We start from the raw sequence: 20,988 nt of genomic DNA on the forward strand, positions 1-20,988 counted from the left end.
GTGTGAGTGTGTGTGTGCATGAGTGTTTGCATGCGTGCATGTGTGCCTGTTTGTGTGTGCGCGCGTGTGCGCACATGTGCACATGCACACACACACACACAAACACACACATACACGAAGACCAACACCAGCTATTTTCCCTCAATTGCCTTCTTGCTTTAGTTTTGATGTTTTTGTTGAGACAGGGTCTCTCAGTCTGAGCTTCGGACACTGTTTCTGCTTCACCCCAGCTTTGGGGTTACGAACTCACCAATGTCTTTATATGTGTTGTAGGATCTGAACTCAGGTCCTTGGCTTGCCTGCCAGGTCCTTTGCTGACTGAGCCATCTCCCAGCAGCCACCCCCACCCCCACCCTGTCTTACTCATTTGGCTCGTGTGTTGTGGAGTGCTGGAATTGAACCTAAGGCCTTGTGTATGTGAAGCAAGCAGTCTACCACCGAGCTGCATTTCCAGCCCCGAGTCAATGTCATTTGGATTTGTTTTGCTCTACTTGATTTAATTAGGTCTAAAATTACCAAGTCATTCACACTTAAGTAAAAATATTCCAGCCCTGAAATAGCTGGGGGGAAAAATAGACTCCCTTCTCTTCCCCATTCTCCCCCAGCCACACTCTCTAGGATGAACCACCGTTCAGTCCTGGGTCTCCTACCACACCATATTTGCAAGTTTATATACATGTGATGTATACAAGTATATGTAAACACAGCATTTTATAATAAGATATACATGCAAAAGACACATGAAGACAACGCAGGGACTAGAGAGACTGCTCAGCACTAAGACCATGTGTCTCTTTCATAGAACCCAGGCTCAGTTCCTAGCACCCACAGCAGGCAGCTCACAACTGCCTGTGACTCCAGGCCAGGGGTATCTGATGCCCTCTTCTGGCCCCTGTGGGTACTGCATACATGTGCACATTACCCACCTCCATATACATAAAAAACAATATAATAAAAGAATTTTTTTTGTTGTTGTTTTTTGAGACAGGGTTTCTCTGTGTAGCCCTGGCTGTCCTGGAACTCAGCCAGGGCTACACAGAGAAACCCTGTCTCAAAAAAACCAAAAAATAAAAAAAGAATAAAGATACTCACCTATGTGCCCATGGCTCCTGAAATTCCGATCTTGTGAGCACACCCCTGAGGCCCTCTGCAGAAGTGCCTCCTCTCTCCTCCCCCCTCCTGTGACTTTTTCCTTACAGATGGACCATAGAATATATTTCCCTAAATAATAAATTTGAGACGAGAGTTGCTAAATTAGCATGCGTGCAACATGTTCAATTTTATTAGGCTGAACTATTTTCCAAGGGAGGATGAAGCAGCCTACACTCCCACCCAGAGTGGAGGAGCATCCCCGAGGTTCTACATCCTCACCAAATCTGGCGCTCCTCAACTTCATGATTCCTGCCAAGCTAGTGGGAGTAAGATTCTAACTCACTGTGGCCCTGATTTGCATTTCCCTGATTACTAATGAGTTTCTGGTTTGTTGATATCTTCTATATCCTTAGTGATTTTTTCCCATATTTTTCATCTGTCAGTCACTGAAAGGCTGTAATGAAAATCTGTAATTTGTGCTGTTTTTTTATGTAGCCTTGTATATATATATATATATATATATATATATATATATATGACATTTTACTTTTAATGTCATGTGTGCAGTTTCCATAGAGGCCATAAGGGGGCGTCAGATCCCTTGGCTGTTAAAGGTACCCGTGAGCTGTCCAACGTGAATGCTGGAAACTGCACCCCAGTCTTCTACAAAGAGGGTGCGCACAGTCTTCAGCCCTGGGCCGTCTCTCCGTCCCCATGCTAATGTTAGGAAGTGTGTAAGAGTTAGAATTGTTACATCTTCCTGGCGTTGTCTTCCTTAATGTAGTCTAAAAATGCCTTTGCCTTGAAGTCTAGTTCATCTGACATCATGATAATGACAATTCTTTTGATCTTTCTCCAAACAAAGCAGGGCAATTCATTGCCGCCTCCTCTCCTTGTCTGAGTCAAATCACTTCCAAGTTGCCAGGTGGCCTTACTAAGAGGTGACTCAGTTTCTTATTTAAAAATATTTTTTTATCTTAGAAAATTTCAAGCATATACAAAAGAGAACAGTGTGGCTTGAGCCCCTAAGCTACTCTGCAACTTAGACCTGATACCTTTAGCTCCCATACTGACTTCAAGAAAATCTCATGTCATGTAGACCTACTCTAAATATTTGAGCATTAGCCTCAAGAAGTAGATTTTTATTTATTTCTGAAGATGAGGGTCACACTATTATCTGTGGTTGGCCTGGAACTCACTATGTAGACCAGGCTGGCTTCGAACTCACAATAATCTGCCTGCCTCTGCCTCCTGGTGTGCTGGGATTAAAAGTGTGCTAACCATACTCAGCAGGACCCTTCTTTAAAATAACACACACAGAACAAACAAACAAACAAACACCAAAAAGAAAAAAAAAAACCGAACTCCTCCACCACCATCTAGGAGAATCCCCTAGCCATATCTGATGTCATCTTTTTTTTAAAAGAAGATTTATTTATTTTATGTAGATGAGTACACTGTAGCTGTCTTCAGACACAGCACAAGAGGACATCAGATCCCATTGCAGATGGTTGTGAGCCACCATGTGATTGCTGGGAATTGAACTCAGGACCTTCAGAAGAGCAGTCAATGCTCTTAACTGCTGAGCCATCTCTCCAGCCCCTGATGTCATCTTTTAGTAACCTCTGTTCACTTTGGAATGTAGAAGAAGCCCAGAGGCTATGATGGGTCATCATCATCATGTTCCACCAACTACATGGTATCCTGTGTGGTGAAACCACTGCCTTTCTCAGATAAATAAACAGCACCAAGCAAGCAGCCTGGTTAAATGAGGTGGAGCACACACAGACATTAAGGCAAGACGGGGACTTATTAGTAGGAGGAAGGGGCACAGGAGGGTGGGGATGAGAGAGGACAATGGAGAAGATAACCAAGTCCCCTCCAGCCCCACGGTCCCCCCTCCACCTCTTATTTTCCTTGAGACTTGTTTGTTGAAGCTATGTTCTTTGTGCTTTGTATGAACATGTGTCCTTTAAAGATAGCGGACACCTGACCAACTTTAGGAGCAGATAGGATCTGATGCTGCGGTGGGGAGGGCACTGGAAATTAAACCCAGGTGTGCTGGTTAATCTTGTCAACTTGACACAAACTGGAGTCACCCAGAAACAGAGAGCTTCATCAGCTTGGTCGTGGGGGCTGAGTGAGCCTAGGTGCAAGCCAGTGAGCAGCAGCTTCCTAGTCTCTGCTTCAGTTCCTGAGCTCAGGTTCCTGCCTTAAGTGTTGTTCAGGCCTCCCGAGATGGTAGACGATTGCCCAGAATTGTAAGGTGAAAGAAATCCTTTCCTCTCCTACTTACTGTTAGTCAAAGTATTGTTTTGGTGTTTTGCTTTGCTAAGATTTATTTAGCTGAGCGTGGTGGCGCATGCCTTTAATCCCAGCACACGGGAGGCAGAGGCAGGAGGATTTCTGAGTTCGAGGCCAGCCTGCTCTACAGAGTGAGTTCCAGGACAGCCAGGGCTACACAGAGAAACCCTGTCTCGAAAAACAAAACCAACCAACCAAACAAACAAAAACCCACCCCCCCAAAAAAAAAACAAAAAACCCAAAAGATTTATTTATTATTATATGTAAGTACACTGTAGCTGTCTTTAGACCAGAAGAGGGCGTCAGATCTTGTTACGAATGGTTGTGAGCTACCATGTGGTTGCTGGGATCTGAACTCAGGACCTTCGGAAGAGCAGTCAGTGGTCTTAACTGCTGAGCCATCTCCCCAAACCCCAAAGTATTATGTGTTTGTTTGCTTGCTTGCTTTGTTTTGTTTTTGAGATAGGGTTTCCTTGTGTAGCTTTGGCTATCTTGGAGCTTGCTCTGTAAATCAGGCTGGCCTTGAACTCACAGAGATGCAGCCGCCTCTGCTGTGATTAAAGGCATTCGCCACCACTGCTTGGTTAGAGCATTTGATCACAGTGACAGGAAGCAGATGAGAGCACAAGACTTCACCAATGTCCTGCAAGCATTCCATCATTGAGACACATCCCCATGTGTGTGTGTGTGTGTGTGTGTGTGTGTGAGAGAGAGAGAGAGAGAGAGAGAGAGAGAGAGAGAGAGAGAGAGTCGTTTACTTTTAATACCGAGTCTTTAACATCAGTAGGTATCTTCCATGCATGGCACCTTCCTGTGAGAGCAACTATGAGCTGGGTTAGGGTTGCAGGAGTCACAGGGCCTCACCTCTCATACAGCAACATGGGATCAGCACAGGGGAAAATGTACTTCACAAACACAGGTGCTCTCAACAGGGTTGTACTCACAGCCTTGCTAAAATCCAGCCTCTCTGCTGCCCAACCCCCCTCTGGGCCTCCTCAGAGAGGGCTGGCCAGCCCCAGGTCCCAGAGACCACCACTGGGCTGGGCTGGGCAAAGGGATAACCCCAATATTGTCCTCCTCCCTTCCTGCCCCCTCCCTAGCCTGCCATATTCTCCTGACTACTAAACACTTTGGTGGGTGAACTTTCCCTGGAAGGAGACTGAGGGATTGTTCTGTGGCCCTCTGAGGCAGGAGAGGAAACTGAGGCAAACCACTGCTGAAGTTGAGCTGCAGGGGGCTTCCATGTGGACGTCTGGCAGCTGAGGGTCTCCAGATGCCCCTGAGGTGGCTGGGCCTGGTCTTCACCAGGCAGACTGAGTACCAGGCTCTCTCCAGGCAGGAGCCAGTCACTGCAGAAAAGGACTGGAAAAGAGCCTTTGCGGTTGTCGGGTAGTCTGCCAGAGTCGACCCTGGACCTCAATTGAGAGGTGAGTTTTGAAGGCTGGGGATAAAAATAACAGCCATTAGCTGGGCTGAGTGCTTCATCTGGCCACTCAGAGCAGCCCCAAGGTGGCAGTCCTCATGTCCTCCTCCTGCAGATCAGGGAGAGTGCCTCCTCCGCCAGCTGTGGAGAGGTTCGCCTGCCTCCACACAACCCAGCAGAGCTGTCCCCAGCTCCCAGGTTCTATGAGACCTCCGGCAAGGTCACACAGAATGGACCTTTGTGTGTCCCCTCCGACTCTCATCTTCTTTCCTTGGCTCCCTCCCAGGTTCACTGTCTCTCTGGCCTCCCCCCACCCCCNCCCCCCAACTCCCCCACAGCCTTCAGCTAGACCCTTCAGGACTCTGAATAAGACTAGTGGTTCTTCCTGTTTGCAGCTCACACCACTACTCAGAACAGCCCCAGTGACGGTCAGCTCACCTTGGGCAATGTGGCTGGATCTGGAGTTGCCTTCAGTGTTCTACCTCTGTGACAAAATCCCCTTTAAAATTAACTAAATAGGGGGAGAGGTGTATTTTGAGATGGGTTTGGGGGGGGATGGGATGGGTAGAAACAGGGCTTTACGCAGCTCAAACCATCCTCAAATGACTCCTGTAGTTAAAAATAACCTTAAACGCTGGACCCTGGGCTGGCAAGATGGCTCAGCGGTTAAGGGCATTGACTGCTCTTCCAAAAGTCCCGAGTTCAAATCCCAGCAACCACATGGTGGCTCACAACCATCGGTAATGAGATCTGATGCCCTCTTCTGGTGTGTCTGAAGACAGCTACAGTGTACTTACATATAATAATAAATAAAATCTTTAAAAATCAAAACAAAACAAAAAAATAAAAAAACGCTGGACCTTCCTGCCCCCACCTCTCAAGTGCTGGGATTACAGGTGGGTACCACCCCACCCGGTCTGGCACAGGGACCTGGGACCTTTGTGTCTCAGACAAGCACTCTACCATGTTAGCCACGGCCTCAGCCTGAAGGGTAGATTTTGGCTCTTGGTTTTCAAGGTTCTCCCCCATAGTAAGCTCCTCTTAGGTCTCTGGGCATCAGACGGTGTGCACACACTCAGCAAAGGTTTTACCTCAGGGTAGCTTGCAAGAGCATACCCCTGAGGACCTCCCGAGGACCCACCTCCAGGTGACCTGACTCCTGAAGGTTCTGCCACCTCTCTCTCAACACTGTCACACACTGGCGGCAAAGCCTTTGACCAGAGGGACCTTTGGAGGAGTGTTCTGGCTGCAAATCATGTCATGCCCATAGGCTGAGATGCTGCGAGCCCAGAGCTCGGAGCTGTGACAATACGGCTAGAGTCTCTGCTTCATCTCCAGCTCCCTACCCGCCCCTGTCACTCCCCATCCGCCCCTGTCACTCATTGTCACCTCCCCTTCTCCCAGGACCCCTTAGTAGACCTAGCATCTTTGGTCCTCAGCCTGCATCCTCTGCCAGCCACCAGCGTTTGGCAAAGCCCACCGAGGAAGGGAAAGCTTCCTTGTCCATGCCTTCCCGACAGGGACCAGGCCATAAATAGCCTCTTTCCTTTTCTCCTCTGTGAGCTCCATTGCCCATGCCCTGCCTCCCCTCACCTGTCAGAAGGAACTGGAACCTGTCCATCCCTTCTGCTCCCTGTCATTAACCTGTCTGTGCTTCCCCACTGCCCACCCTGAGACTTCTCGCAGGCTTGACAGGTCCTAAGCCCCAGGCTGCCCCCTCCCTTTCCCGCTGTCTCCTCCGGCTTCCTTCGGGGGCCTTGAGACTTGAGGATTGACAAGGGTCTGTGAGATCTCATCGCCCACCCCACGTCAGCCCACTCAGCCACCAGAGCAAAGCTTCCTGGAGTCCACCCTCCTTCCTACTTCTGCTCCCAGACTGCCTGCCGTGCTCCTGCTGCCTGCAAGAAAAGGCTCTGGCTCCTCTGTCTGACATTCAAGCCTCCGGTCCTGTTGTCCCCATACCACACAGTTTATCACCCCTACTACGGCTGAAGAAAGGCCAGGTGTCTGTCAGCCTACTATCCCAGGCTTGCACCCTCCCCATACATAGGGTCCCACCGTGTTCCTGTCTTTCCTCCCATCATGCGACTGGAAAATCTGACACCCACTCCTGTCCAGTCAGGTAGGAATTTGTGCTCCCAGGCTAGTGACTGGCCAGAGGTCTTTTTGAACACTATACCCCAGTGTGGAAGAGCCGTAGGCCGGGTTCCAGGCACAGCTCTGGTTTAGTGCCAAAGTCCCTTGCCTGAGACAGGGCCTCCATTGCTTATGGGAGGGGCTCATAAATTATTTGTCAGGTGAGGGAGCTTTTTAGGATCAGTCATGATTCTGGGATTCAGCATCGATCTGGGCCAGGTGCTAAGGTCAGGGGTAGAATGTGGGATGCCTGGTGCCGATGTCTATGCTGTCCACAGGGACCTAGGCAGTGCTTTGGGCTGGCAGGTTCCTGCCTGGTCCATGAAGTGATTTGATGCAGACTTGAGGGAGTCAGTGGACAGTGAGAGTGTAGGCCCTGCAGGTCCCTAGGGCCTAAGGGAGGTAGCAAAGAGGCTTGGATGACTTTGCTAAGTGTCGGTTCTGTTCTGACCTGCTCTCTTCCCGAGGCCTCCCACCATCTTCAGAAAGAGCCAGGAATAGAATCCACGCTTGCACAACACACCAGAACCCCGGGAGCCATGAAACCCAGCTCCTAACCTTGAAGACGAGGAAATGAAGCTTCGGAGAAAGGGACGAGATGACCCTGGACTGCACAGTGGTTCAGAAATGCTCCCTCCTGCCCGCCTCAGGGCTCACGCATACCCGCTGCTAAGCAATGAGTCTGGTTTCTCTTTTCCCCAGGGTTGCCAGGAAACTCCAAGTCTGCTCTCAGACTAATTGTGTCATTTATTGTTAAGTTGATCAAACTGTTTCCAAAGGCCACTCACATTTATTTAGATTATTTAGATCATTAATTAACACCAGACCCCCATACCTGCCATGCCCACTCACACACAGGCTCTCATTTAGTCCATACAAAATGAAGATAGATATATGAATATCAAACACACACACACACACACACACAAATTTACCTGCCCAAGGTCACACAGCTGCCAAGTCCCAAGGGCAAAATTCCAACCTAGGAGCCTCTGCCTCTCAATCTTCCCTCCCAGTTGGGGGACATGGGGTGGCAAGGGTCTTGACTTCATTGTCCCTTGATAGCTGTCCTTCCTCCTCACACCAGGAGGGAAGCTAGGGTGTTAAAACCTTCCTACCCTTAAAAGGTGTAGCTTATTTTCATGGAAGGATGTGAATGTTCCCGTCTTTCATCTTTGGGGTCTGTTTGTTTGCTTTTTGAGATAAAGTCTTTATATGTGGCTGTCCTGGAACTTGCCAGGTAGACCACAAGCTAGCCTGGAACTCACAGAGATCCATCTGCTTCTGTCAAACTCCAAAAATGGAAAATTTGCCTGGGAGTGATGGTACACACACCTTTAACGTGAGCCCTTGGGAGGCAAAGGCAGGAGGGTCTGGAGTTCACAATCATCTTTAGCTACATATTGAGTTTGAGGCCATCCTGGGCTACATGAGATCTAGTCTTTAAAACAAACAAACAAAACTAACAAAACATACAATACTGCCCAGAACAGCCCATAAGCAGAAAAGATGAGAGAAGCTACACACAGGAAGAAGCCTGCATGATCCAAGAAAGGCCTTATAGTGACAATTCGTAGCTAAATGCCACCTGGGCTCCTCTCTAGTTCTCTCTAAGCTGTTTTTTTTTTTTTAAATTCCTAAGGAAAGCTCCAGAAGCCATCTCGGAGGAAGCCACGGTAAGCCAAGATTACTCTTGAATGGTGGTTTTTCCATGCAGCCCGCAGGTGCGGGGGCGGAGCTTCAGTGAGACCACACCCTCCTGCCCTCCCCTCCCTCCCCACACCTATGCTCCCTTCAAGTCCTCCGTGATCTCTCTTCCAGACTGAAGAGCAGGCCCTAGGCTAGACAAGGCTGGCCCATCTTCCCTGGGCTGAGCAGAAAAGGGCGTGGTGGCACCTCCAAAAGTCCCCGCAGCTGCTAACCAGTTTGCATGACTGAGCACCAAGGTATCTAAGCTGCTCGCCGCCCCCAGAAGCAGCCACCAGGAGAGCAGGGAAGGAGAGAGAGAGAGAGAGATCAGAGGAGCTGCACACGGAGCTGGGAAGCGGGTGGGAGGGCTGCGAAAGGGGAGCAGGTGGGAGAGAGGTGAGTCAGCAGAGCTGAGCCCAGCTTGCAGCCTGCCTGGAGCAGTGCAGTTGAGCTCTCTTGCACCCTGGATCTGGCGTGGTGGCAGCTGTGGTGGTGGTGTGGCCTGAGAAAAGAATGGGGTTGTCTGAAAGACACGGTTGCCCCCAAGAGTCAGAGCAAGTGGCTAACTGGTAACAATGTTTGGGGGGGGGAGGCGGGGTGCTGAAAGGCTTGTCCCTGGGTGGCCCTCTAAATTTGGCCTCTTGCTGGAGTGGACAGCGTGATACCTGTTCCACATTCTGGGCCCAGTGGGAGACCAGAGCAGAGGCAGTTCCTTCCCATCACCTGGGACAATCAGGAGAGGAGGGCCTCCCAGTGTCCTCCGGGGGCTGGAAGATAGGGCATCCCTGAGAAGCTACCTGGATTTGGGGTGAGCCTGGGTGGCTAGGCCATTGATTGAGCCTTTTCTTTGGCTGAATGCTACCTCTCATCCTCAGCTCCAGCCCTTGGAGGCTGCTAATGGTTACTGGCACCCTTGGGATCCCAGGGTGGGAAGCACGGCAGGCAGCATCCCCTCCGTCCATCTCCGGCCTCAGAGGATGGGAGAGGAGAAGCAGGCCTCTGCGTTGTATATAGTGAAGTCCAGTCCTTAGTTCTTCAGGTCTGTATGTCTTATTAGTCCATCAAATGTGATGTGAACTCAGCCCTTGCCTGACTGCAGTAAGCTACCTATGGGGGAGGGGGGGGGCGCGGTCTTAGATCCCAAGCTAGCCTCTTTCCAGGAAGGAACTCTCAGATTCTCTTGTCAAATGGTTAAAGCATGCTGGGTGTGCTGTATTTACCTGAATGGTTGCTTGCGGCCATGGCTGGTGTCGTGTGATCCATCATAGACCCACCTTCCTTCGCAGTAGGTAAGCTGGTATATTGGCAGAGAGGTTCCTGAGACCACACAGGGTACTTTCTGCTTTTCCACAGCCTGAATGCTAGGCACACGGTTGGCATGTAGAACAGAGTGGCTGAAGGGGTGGGGCTAGACCATCCAGCACTTTTCTCCCAGGCAGCCCTCAACACTAACTTGCTACGCTCCTCGAGATCGGGTCTGGTTCCCCCCTTTGCCTCAGAGAGTGGGCTCCTGATGCCTGGGAGCCCTCGGCTACTCACAGACTTTGAAGAACAGTAACGGTTGCCTGAGTCAGGTTGGCTCTTCACATAACACAAACTATGGAGCCCAGAGGGAAGGACTTGCCAGGGGTCCCACAGCAAGGCAGACACCAGGTTCTCAGTAGGTTTCTGGGGCCCCTCCCACCAGGGTGTCCTGCAGGCTCCCTGAGCAGTATGTAGAGACACGAGTGTGTGTGCGTCTGCGTGTGGGTTAATCCAGTGGGCGCTTCCTACTTCTTCTGAGGTACCAAGATTTGATTCAGACCTAGCTTCTATGATGCTCACCCAGGGTCCTTCCGTTGACTACCAGGGGGCAGAGGTCCCTGTGTATCTCCAGAAGGGTACGTACCCCTGAAAAGGCCCAAGGGATGAAAGACAAACATGACCTAGATTCCATCCCCAGCACCTGTGTTTTAAAGAAAAAAAAGCTGGCCCTTGACAGGAGATCCGGGGGCTCTCTGGTCAGCTACCCTAATCATGAGCTCCAGGCCAGTGAGAGACGCTATTTCAAAAAATAAATAAATAATAAGGTGGGTGGGGCTGGAGAGATGGCTCAGCCGTTAACGGCACTTGTTGCTTTTGCAGAGGACCCAGGTCAGATTCCCAGAACCACATGGTGGCTTACCACCCTCAGTAACTCCCAGCCCTGAGGATTCCATGCTATCTTTTGGCCTCTGCAAGCATCAGTTGCACACACATACATGGGGGTGGGGGTGGGGGGCGGGGAGGGAATGCTCATGAAAATGAAAATAAATTAAAAAAAAAAAGGGTAGATGGCCCCCAAGGGACAACATCTGAGGTTGTCCTTTGGCTTCCATAAGGACACACATGTATACCTACACACACACACACACACACACACACACGCTAGTTTTAAAGAAAAGGGGCCACATACAGATACTCACATGCTTGCTTGCTCTCTTTCTCTCTCTCTCTCTCTCCTCTCTCTACCAGCCTACTTCTAGTGGACCATATGCTTTATTAAAAATAGTTACAAACGCCGTCATCAATCTGGAAACTGGAGGGACTGCAAGGAGGGAGGGGTTCTCATCCTACCTCTGAGTCCCCTCTGTACCCAAACCCAACACCATACAGAGCCGGCTTCAAAGGTCTCAAGGGACCAGCCAGCTGGGTCGGGCTGAGGCTGGACTGGGGGGTGCACAGAGAGAGGTTGGCAGCCTCTCTCTGTCTCACAGGTAGAAATGGGCAGAGGTGGACTTGTGTCTCCATCTCTTCCATTTATAGATATTTACAAAAGAGAATCAAGAGCACAGACCACAGTCATGCAAAAGAAACACACCCTTCCCCCTCCCCCCAGACCCACCCTGCCCACCCAGAACCCCATGATGCCCGCCCCCCAGCAGTCCAGCCGCCTTCCCCGAGGTCCTGAGAGCAGAAGGGGTACATCCTTGAAGGGTCAGTGGGAAAAGGGTGGAAGATCTGGGGGCCCAGAGCCACCGTGGGGAGATGTCAGGGGGCCCTGGGCCATCAGGGCGGAGTACCTGGGTCCTTCCCAGTCCTGGGCCCTGCAGTCAACAGGAAGGGATCTCCCAGTCTTTGAAGCCCCCACCTTCCTCTAGGTCCACAGAGCCACGTTCAACTCTGTCCTAAGAGTGGAAGGCTTGTCTAGGTGTCCCACCCCTGGCAGAGGCTCTTGCGGGAATAGAGGAGGGCAGGGCCTGGAGGTCAGATGGCAGACTCCCTGCGATAGGAAATATTGTCCAGTGGAAGGGTGGCGGCTTGCATGCGCTCCAGATCCAGGTGGCTACCAAACTCAAGCATCCGGATAATGCCTGCCTCCTCTTTGGAACCTGCCTCCAGGCCCAGGCCTGCAGCCACGGCTGCTGCGGCCGCAGCCTCCTCTTCCATCTCCTCTTCCTCCTGGCTCATAAGGGCCAGCTCATTCTCATAGCAGAAGGCACTGGGAGGGGGCGGTGGGGCAGGCAGCACCGTGATCTTGCTCTCCTGCAGCTCACGGGCGGAGCAGCAAGGCGTGCCGGCCACCTCATAGGTCTTGTGGAATCGCGAGTAGTCCACCTTGTAGTGACTCTTCTCCTCGAAGACCACAGGCTCGAACCGGTGACCCCACAGGATCTCACTGGCCAGGTAGGAGCTGCGGGCCTGCGTGGTCATAGCCGTAGCCTCCACCATACCCTCCAGGATGACCACAATCTCAAAGTCCTCTGACTCCAGCTCCTCCTTGCCCATGCCGTAGAGTGGGCTGTCCTCGTCGATTTCATGCACTATTATGATGGGTGACACCAAGAAGATGCGGTCCAGGCCGATGTCATAGCCCACGTTGAGGTCCCGCTGGTCCAGTGGCAGGTACTCACCCTCCTGTGTCATGTAGGGTTTGATGAGTTGGGCCCGGACGTGGGCCTCCACAATGTGACTCTTGCGCAGGTTACCCACGCGCCACATCAGGCAGAGCTTGCCGTCTCGAACGGAGATGACAGCATGGTGGCTGAACAGCAGGGTCTGTGCCCGCTTCTTGGGCCGTGCCATCTTGGCCATGATCGTGCCAATCATGAAGGAGTCGATGACACAGCCCACAATGGACTGGACAACCACCGCAATGACCGCCAATGGGCACTCCTCTGTCACACACCGGAACCCGTAGCCAATGGTCGTCTGGGTCTCCACTGAGAAGAGGAAGGCCCCCAAAAAGCCATTTACATGCATGATACAGGGTTTGGGGGCGGTCGGGCTTGCCCCGCCATTGCCCCCCGGGCCTCCTGCCGCGGGCACTGAGGGACTGGCCTCCAGGTCACCATGGAAGAAAGCAATGCACCAGAAGAGGAGGCCGAAGAAGAGCCAGGAAACGAGGAAGGCCGCGGAGAAGATCATGAGCATATAGCGCCAGCGCGTGTCCACGCAGGTGGTGAAGATGTCTGCCATGTAGCGCTGGGACTTGTTGCTCAGGTTGGCGAAGTAGACGTTACACTGGCCGTTCTTCTTGACGAAGCGGTTGCGGCGTTTCCGCCTGGGCACGTGGGCCTGCCCGTTTCGGTTGTGTCCGTGCATGACCTGAGGCCGTCGTCGTGGTCACCTGGGGAGATGCAGGGCCTGTGGGGGACAAGGGACAGGTGAGGTGCTGGAGAGCGAGGGGGGACGGTAAAGAAACAACCTGCCAGACTCTCAGGACCAGAAAAGCCTACATGAGACCTCAAGACTTCCGTGGACTCTCAGAAGGGTTGTGGCAGAGGACGGTTTGGAGACCAGGCCTGAGCCCATGTCCCTTTGTCTGATCCAACCCCCTGGGGTCTGCCGGACAAAGAGTAGGATCTAGATCCTACTTCTGCTCAATGTGGCCCTTCCAGCTTGCCATTGTTCTGGAAGCTTCTATATGGATATTTTTTCTATTTTCTTGGTTTTTTTTTTAAACATTTATTTATTTATTTTATTTATATGAGTACACTGTAGCTGTCTTCATACATACCAGAAGAGGGCATCAGGTCTTATTACAGATGGTTGTGAGCCACCCTGTGGTTGCTGGGAACTGAACTCAGGACCTTTGTCAGTGCTCTTAACCGCGGAGCCATCTCTCCAGCCCCTATTTTCTGGTTTTGAAGCAAGGTGTCAATCATGTTGTCTCTGCTAAGCTGGAACTCATTATGTAGACCAGGCTGACCTTGAACCCAGAGATATGCCTGCCTCTGCCTGCCAAATGTGGAACCAAACCGATACACCGCTATGTTCACCCTTCATTTCACCACCACCACCACCACCACCATCATCAGGAAGGGGCATGCTTGCTATGGGATGTAGATGTCAAAGACAGAGGACAACTTTCAGGAGTCAGTTCTCTTTCCATCTTGATTTCCGGGGATCGAACTCAGGCTACCAGACTTGTACGGCAAGCACTTTTACTAGCCAAGGTATCTTGCCAACCTCTTTTTTATTTTTTGGTGGTGCCAGGGTTGGAACCCATGACCTTGGACATATTGGGCAAGTGCTCTACCACTGAGCCACACTGCTATTCTGATGCTCAACTTGATGCTGTGTCCTGCACACCCAGAGCTTTGACCCTGTTTGCCTCCCAACTTAGCCCCTGCACTGACTACCTAGGTTTTATTGTTGTTGTTTTTGTTTTCCGTTTTTTACATTTCAGCTCCACATCTGCATTGGTTTTGCCAAATGCTCAGAGTTCCCTGTGACTAACAGTTACTGTGGTGTGAGTGTCTACAGACAGGATGATCCCCAGATTCTCGTTCTGTCCCCAGACTTGCTGGGAGCAGGACATGGGGCCTACAGGGTATCCAGTGTGCTGGATGGAAGACAGGAGAGCCTAGATCTTCTTCTGTGCATGCGCACATGCAGCTGGCTGAGAGGAGGAGGGGCTAGCTAGGAAGGAAATAGATTGAGACTCAGGAGGCCTCACCTTCTGGGAGCTCCTGGATAAAGACCCTGGGTGTAGGTGAGGCAGCTACTGTTCCTGCGTCCCCGCCTCAGGACACTCAGTTTCCTCCGTGGAGTATCGGTTTCTGCCTATGCAAACTGAAGATCAGAATTCCTCCAAGACCCTGGGAGACAAAGCCAGCCACCTTGCTGTTTCCACCTTGCGAGGTAGGCCTGGCCACGGTTGCCAGCTGTTCCTGCAGAAGTTTGTCACCCGCACGTGGCATGCCCACCAGATGGACTCACAGAGGGCACACTCTCTTCAGTGCTCCCTGCCACTGAGGTCTGAGCATAAGGACACGGTGCAGTCATTTTCAGCTCCCCCCCCTCCAAGGCCACAGGGCCAAGACCCAGCTTCTGGGTTCCTGATAACATCTTGGCCTAGAATTATATAAGTCTGGAAGCTTCTATTTTCTGTTCTATTCTTCCTGGTCTAATTGTGCATCTGTGGCAATGTTTACACACTTCCCTGGTTCAGGACAACTCGGTTGCCTCAGCAACCGGTGCGCGCCAATGCTATAATTTAGATATCAACAGCCTCTTCCCCTGCCTCCTTCTCCAGAGTCCCCCTCTCCCTCCATCCCGCCCGCACTCAAGCCTGGCCACCCTACCCGACCCTGCTTATCTCCCCCACCCCACTCCACCCCGAGGGCTTCCTGGGTCAAAGTTCCAGATCGGTCATGTGACTTGGTTGGACCTTAGTTTCCTGACCTAGAACATTAGGCATTTCAGGTATGGGCCAGAAAGCAATACCAGGCCTGCAATGCCCCTCACTCTAGCTGGGGTTCCCCTGCTGTGTTCCCCCGTGACCTCCAACTCCATCTGCTCCAGAGACACTTACAGCCAAGGAACAACACAAAGTAGCCATGTTCTAAATCCTTGCTTTATTGCTGAGGCCAAGGAGGCCCAGACAGAGCCACCGAGGGTGTCAAAACGAGGTGGCCGTGGGCAGTCCCTGACTGGGGTGCTCACACCCACTCTGATAGTTTGAAAGATGGGCCTTTGGCTTTTCTTCTCCTAAGGGGCCTGGGGGCCAGGAGCCAAGGAGAAATGGGTGCTAACTTCATTATGACGCTCTGAAGCGAAATCTGCACCACTGCAAGAGAGGCAGAGGACAGGGCCTGGCACCCGGGCCCTTGATTAATAAATGCCACTGGCTGTCCAAGGGGGATCCTGCCAAATGTCCCCTCCCAAGGGACAAAGGAGCCCTGACTCTCTGCTAGGAGGACCGGCTCACTCGTGCTGCACTGATGGCTCATTGTGGGAATCTACCCTCACAAGGTGTCCTGGGGTGAGTGGCCAAGGGACATCCCCATGGCTCTAGGCTATTGGAGTTCCCTCCCTCAGCACTTCCAAAGTGAGGGAGCCTCTGCCAGCATCCTTAACATTCTACGCACACTGTATCAGGTCTTCACCCCCATGCTCAACACATGCTCCCCAGAGCCTCCCATCCATCGCCTGCCCCATAGTTCTGCAGGCCTCTGTGCCTTTTCTTTTTTTTTGGTTTTTCGAGACAGGGTTTCTCTGTGTAGCCCTGGCTGTCCTGGAACTCACTTTGTAGACCAGGCTGGCTTCGAACTCAGAAATCNTCGAACTCAGAAATCCGCCTGCCTCTGCCTCCCAAGTGCTGGGATTAAAGGCNTGCGCCACCACCGCCCGGCTCTCTGTGCCTTTTCTTAAGGCTCCAGCAGGCTCTTGGAGGGAGCACCTCCTGTGCCTGCCTCACAATGGCTCTTATGGCTCCTGCTCATCCCCATGCTTAGCCCTGCTTAGGAAAGCGAGTTTCCCAGATCTGTCCTCTCAGGTACAGCGAGGAGTAGCTGTGTACGGTCCCTCCTGCTCCGATAAGCAGCTACCATCACCACCACAGGCCTTCTCGGTAGTGATATGAGGCTCACTTGTCATTGTGTGGGCTGAGTGCACATCTCACCAGTGAAAAGTGCCGACTGGGCAGGCGGTGTGTCCATGGGACCCCCGCCTGGGCATGGACGAGATCTTTCCTTGATCACATGGGATTTCTGGGAAAAGATACAGAGACTGGAGGGAAAGCTCAGAAGAGAAGGACCATGGATGACACGGAGGGACAAAAAGCATAGATCAACATCATCCCCCCACTTAGGTCTGAGTCCTCCTCTGAGTAGAACCCCGATTGTCCAGGCAGCTGCATGACCCCCACCCCATACTCTTTGGAAGGTAGAGTCTCCATCCCATCCACTAACTATGCACTAAAGGATGCTGGCTGGCCGTGTGACAGAAGGACTCTGGAGCCCTGTGCCCTACTGTGTGGACGGTTCCCAGGCAAGTCCTTCTCCTCCCCAGCTGTCCTCCAGTTGGGCTTTTTGAGGCCATGGCACTTGAAAGAAACAGAAGCAGAGGAAGGTAAGGTGGTCCAGGGTTCCCAGCCTCCGTGAGCAGTCCAGCAAGCTGAGCAGTGGAGGTGGAGCCGTTGTCTTTACTCAGATTGCACCCTGTTGTATGTATGTCTAGTGCCAACGGTTCTTTTGGGAACCCCACAGGCTGTAAGGACAGCCATTTCTAGTTCACTCACCACCACCTTCCCACACACACACCTGACTACCCATGACAGAGTGAGTGACCCGATGCTGTAGGTTAGCTCCCTGGGAACCTCCCTTGACCTTGCCAGCCTCAGTAGCAGATGAGCAGAGAGCCGTAGAAGCCGTGTTCTGGGACAGCCAGCCGGCCGGGGCTATTTATCTTATTTATGAATCTTCTAGGTCACTGCTGTTGGAGAGACAACATGGGAGGAGACAGCACTCACTGGCAGTCTCACACCTCGGCCTCAGGGCCCTGTCTCTGAAGTGTTTTTGAGAGACGGAAGGCTCAGGAAGTCGCAGACTCCACAGCAGCCGTGGCCTGCCTATCTCACCGAGGTATCGCTGGCGCCTTTGTTCAGCTAACATGTATTTATTAAGCAGCTACTGAAACACAAAAGGGTTCCGGCTGCTGTTTCCCATCTGGGGAGCTGTAGGCTGCAGAGCTGGGGAGATGAGCCTTGGGGGTTGGAACAGCAGAAGCGGCAAGGTAGGACCGACTCCCACTAGGTCTGAGTCCTCTTGATCCCAGGTCACTCTTGTTCCCACTCTCCATGGCCCCTGGTCTCTTACCTGCTGTGATGCTCTGTCCAGCCTGGTTCCTCTGGGATCTACCTTCCTTCTCTCTATCTCCATCTCTCACTGGCCTAACTGCCCCTCAGGCCAGCCCCACCTTCTCTGTGCCCCTTCACCCATGCTGTCTCGCTCCCAGTAGCTTCAGATCAACTATGGAAATAACCTGTTCATTGCATCGGGATGCTTGAGTCTCAGCTCTAAGACTTCTGCTTTGTGCCTTCATTTCCATATCTGCACACTTAGGACCTCTGACCTCAGCAGGCCATCATTGGGATGGTTTGGAGGACTGCCACACTGGGAACAAATCTGATGGTGGGAGGGGCCCACAGGGTCCTACAGATAAAACTCCAGAGTGGCTGGTCAGTTGTCTCTCAAAGATACAGTGACTCAAGGGCATAGCACAAGAGCTGGGAGAGAACTCTGGCTTAACTCTACCACACCTGTGCTCTGGGCAGATTCTCACATTGCTGTCTGGGAAACAGGGACCCTTCAAAACTCCCTGATGAGAGGGGACATGTGCAGGCTGTATAGGACAATACAGACTCCTTGTTGTTAGTCCCCTGAGCCTCAGACAGGCAGTGGGAGTAGGGTCCTGCCTCTAGAAAGTGTGCAGGTCTCCCCCAGGGAAGTGAGGCGTTCATACCAGCAACACAGATTCCAACCTTTGAGAGTAAAGGCTGTCCTATGCTCCAGCTTTGGGACAGCCCAGGCTTGGTCGTGCTAGGGTAAGTGAGGAGGCCTTTCTGGTCCACTCCATGGTAGAATACACATTTAGTCTCAGCACTCTGGAGGCAGAGGCAGGTGGATCTCCGTGAATTGAAGGCCAGCCTGGATTAGACGGTGAGTTCCAAGTCAGCCAGAGCTATACAGTGAGACTCTGTCTCAAAAGAAGAAACATGAAGAAGCAGGGATGTGGCCCTCTATAGGCTCCTGACATGGGTAATCTGACTCCTTTATCTCCTTCTTTCCCTCCCAGTGATAACACCCAACATTTTATTCTATGTAGATATACCACATGGGAGGCCGGAGGACAACCTGAGAAACACCGTCCACTCTCTTTGTACAGTGTCTCCTATTGGCCTGGGGCTGACAAGGAGGCTGGGTTGGCTGATCAGTGAACTTCCCGATTCTACGTCCCCAGCACAGATATCACAAGCATCCACCACCATACCCGGAATTTGATTCCAGCTCTGGGGATCAAACTCCAAGCACTCACACTTGCAAGGCAAGCACATAGCTGACTGCTCTCTCTCTCTCTCTCTCTCTCTCTCTCTCTCCAGTCCCTCCAGATCACTCCCTGGGGGATGTCAGGCCAGACTTCACCTCTCTGGACTCGGCACACCTCATCTGTAGGTAAAGCTAATTATGGAGGTCACTGCCTAGGACTGTAAGAATAAACAGTGTGGCACACAGCCCACGCATGCACAGTGCAAGTGACACATCACTCCAGGACAGAACACACCTGTTCTGGGATCCAAGGAGGAGCCTCAGATACAAAATTCAGGACCCGCCCAGAGCCAGGCACTGTCACATCACACACAGGGTGTCATTCACTGCCTTGAGAACAAGTGGGTGAGAGCTATGCTATGGCCCTGGAAGCAAATTGCACAGATTGGACTCAGCCAGGTGGGCTCTGGAAGGTTCACTGGTAGTTCAGCCTCAGCATCTCCACTGGCAAAAGGAGCAACCCATCACATTTGTATGTGCAGGGAGGCCCTGACGTTACCAAACTGCACGGCACACAGCGCCAGCCTTGCTGCCTTCCTCCAGACCCTGGAATCCCTCTGCACACTGCTGGTCCCCCCGCCCCCAGCACGATCATATTGCAGGATCCACACTGAGCGAGAAGCAGACCAGCAAGCATTCACTCTGAGCTGGAGCCACTCTGAGTGCTTTGTGCAGATCGATTCCTCTCAGCCTCTTGGTGACCTCAGAAAAGGTACCGGCACCATTCCTGTCTTAGAAGTAGAAAAAGACAAGGAAAAGAGAGGTTTGCAACCAACCTACAGTCTAAGACCAACCTGGGCTACGTAGTGAGTTACAGTCCAGCCTGGACTCAAACATCCCTAACATCTCTAAGTGTTCCCACCTTTGAGGTCTGAGGCGCCTGAGAGTAGCCTTCGGGTGTGCTATGGGGGTTGAGTAGGAAGCAAGCGAGGACAAGAGTGTCTGGAGCTGGAGAGGAGGTGGGGGGGGGGCTGGGAGCACTCTGGACAATGTCCACAGGGTTTGGGGGTGGGTAACCGGGTAACAGAGTAGGTGACCTTGGGCCCTGCAGGTGCAACTGTCCAACAGTTGCCAGCTGCCAGGCTCCAGGACCCGTGGATGACCGTGCACAACATGTGGATAGGTGTGAATGGACAGAAGAGAGAGAGGCTCTCAGAGCCACCCACAAGTCTCTTGAGGAGAGATCAGGCCCCGTGACTCCCTGACCCACTCGCCTACTGAGCTCTCCAAGGTTGGGGATGGGGAGGCTGGAGAAAGAAAATCAGATCCAAGAAGATGTAAAGAGCCCAGCTCTCTGCCTGTTCCTGCCTCCTCCCGCCCCCCCCCCGGTCGGCTTGAGCTCCCACCTACACAACCACTGCCTTGCCCCTGGATCTCAGCAAACAAGAGCCCAGAACCCCGGAGCTGAGGCTGAAGTTTGAGGACACTGCTGTCCCCTCCATGTACAAGCTGCCCCAGCAGGCACCACCTTCGGAAGAAGCTGCAGCCCAGCAGGACTGCAGTCTCAGCAGGGGGGAGGCAGAGGTGGGAGGAGCAAGAGTTCAAAGTCATCTTTGGCTCTAGAGTGAATTCCAGGCCAGCCTGAGCTACACAGAGCATCCCGGGCCAGCCTGGGCTACGTGAAACACTGTCTCAAAAAAAGTAAAAACGGGCCGGGGAGACGGCTCAGCGGTTAAGAGCCCTAACTGCTCTTCCAGCGGTCCTGAGTTCAATTCCCAACAACCACATGGTAGCTCACAACCATCTGTAATGGGGTCTGATGCACTCTTCTTGTGTGTCTGAAGATGGCTACAGTGGACTCGTATACATAAAATAAGTAAATCTTAAAAAGAAAAAAAAAGTAAAATCAAAAGCTTGCAGTAATGGCGTATGCCTTTAATCTCAGCACTTGGGCGGCAGAGGTTCTAGGAGTTGAAAGGCCAGCCTGATCTACATAGAACATCCCAGGCCAGCCAGGGATACATAGTGCAGTGAAACTTGGTCTTTAAAAAGAAAGAAGCCGGGCGTGGTGGGGCACGCCTTTAATCCCAGCACTCAGGAGGCAGAGGCAGG

General features: G+C 52.1%; 1 protein-coding gene across 2 annotated transcripts in view; it reads right to left on the bottom strand.

The window, feature by feature from the left end:
* Positions 1-11,145: 11,145 nt before the first annotated feature.
* The window catches only part of Kcnj4 (potassium voltage-gated channel subfamily J member 4), a 28,177-nt gene continuing 18,334 nt past the window's right edge, over positions 11,146-20,988 (bottom strand). For both annotated transcript variants that reach the window (XM_029469426.1, XM_021183764.2), the window contains exon 2: positions 11,146-13,249. In XM_029469426.1, coding sequence (XP_029325286.1) covers positions 11,870-13,207 — 1,338 coding nt within the window. In that variant the 5' untranslated portion in view covers positions 13,208-13,249 and the 3' untranslated portion in view covers positions 11,146-11,869. The remainder of the gene's footprint in view (positions 13,250-20,988) is intronic.

The sequence above is a fragment of the Mus caroli genome, chromosome 15 (assembly GCF_900094665.2).
Source record: "Mus caroli chromosome 15, CAROLI_EIJ_v1.1, whole genome shotgun sequence".
NCBI classification, from domain to species: domain Eukaryota; kingdom Metazoa; phylum Chordata; class Mammalia; order Rodentia; family Muridae; genus Mus; species Mus caroli.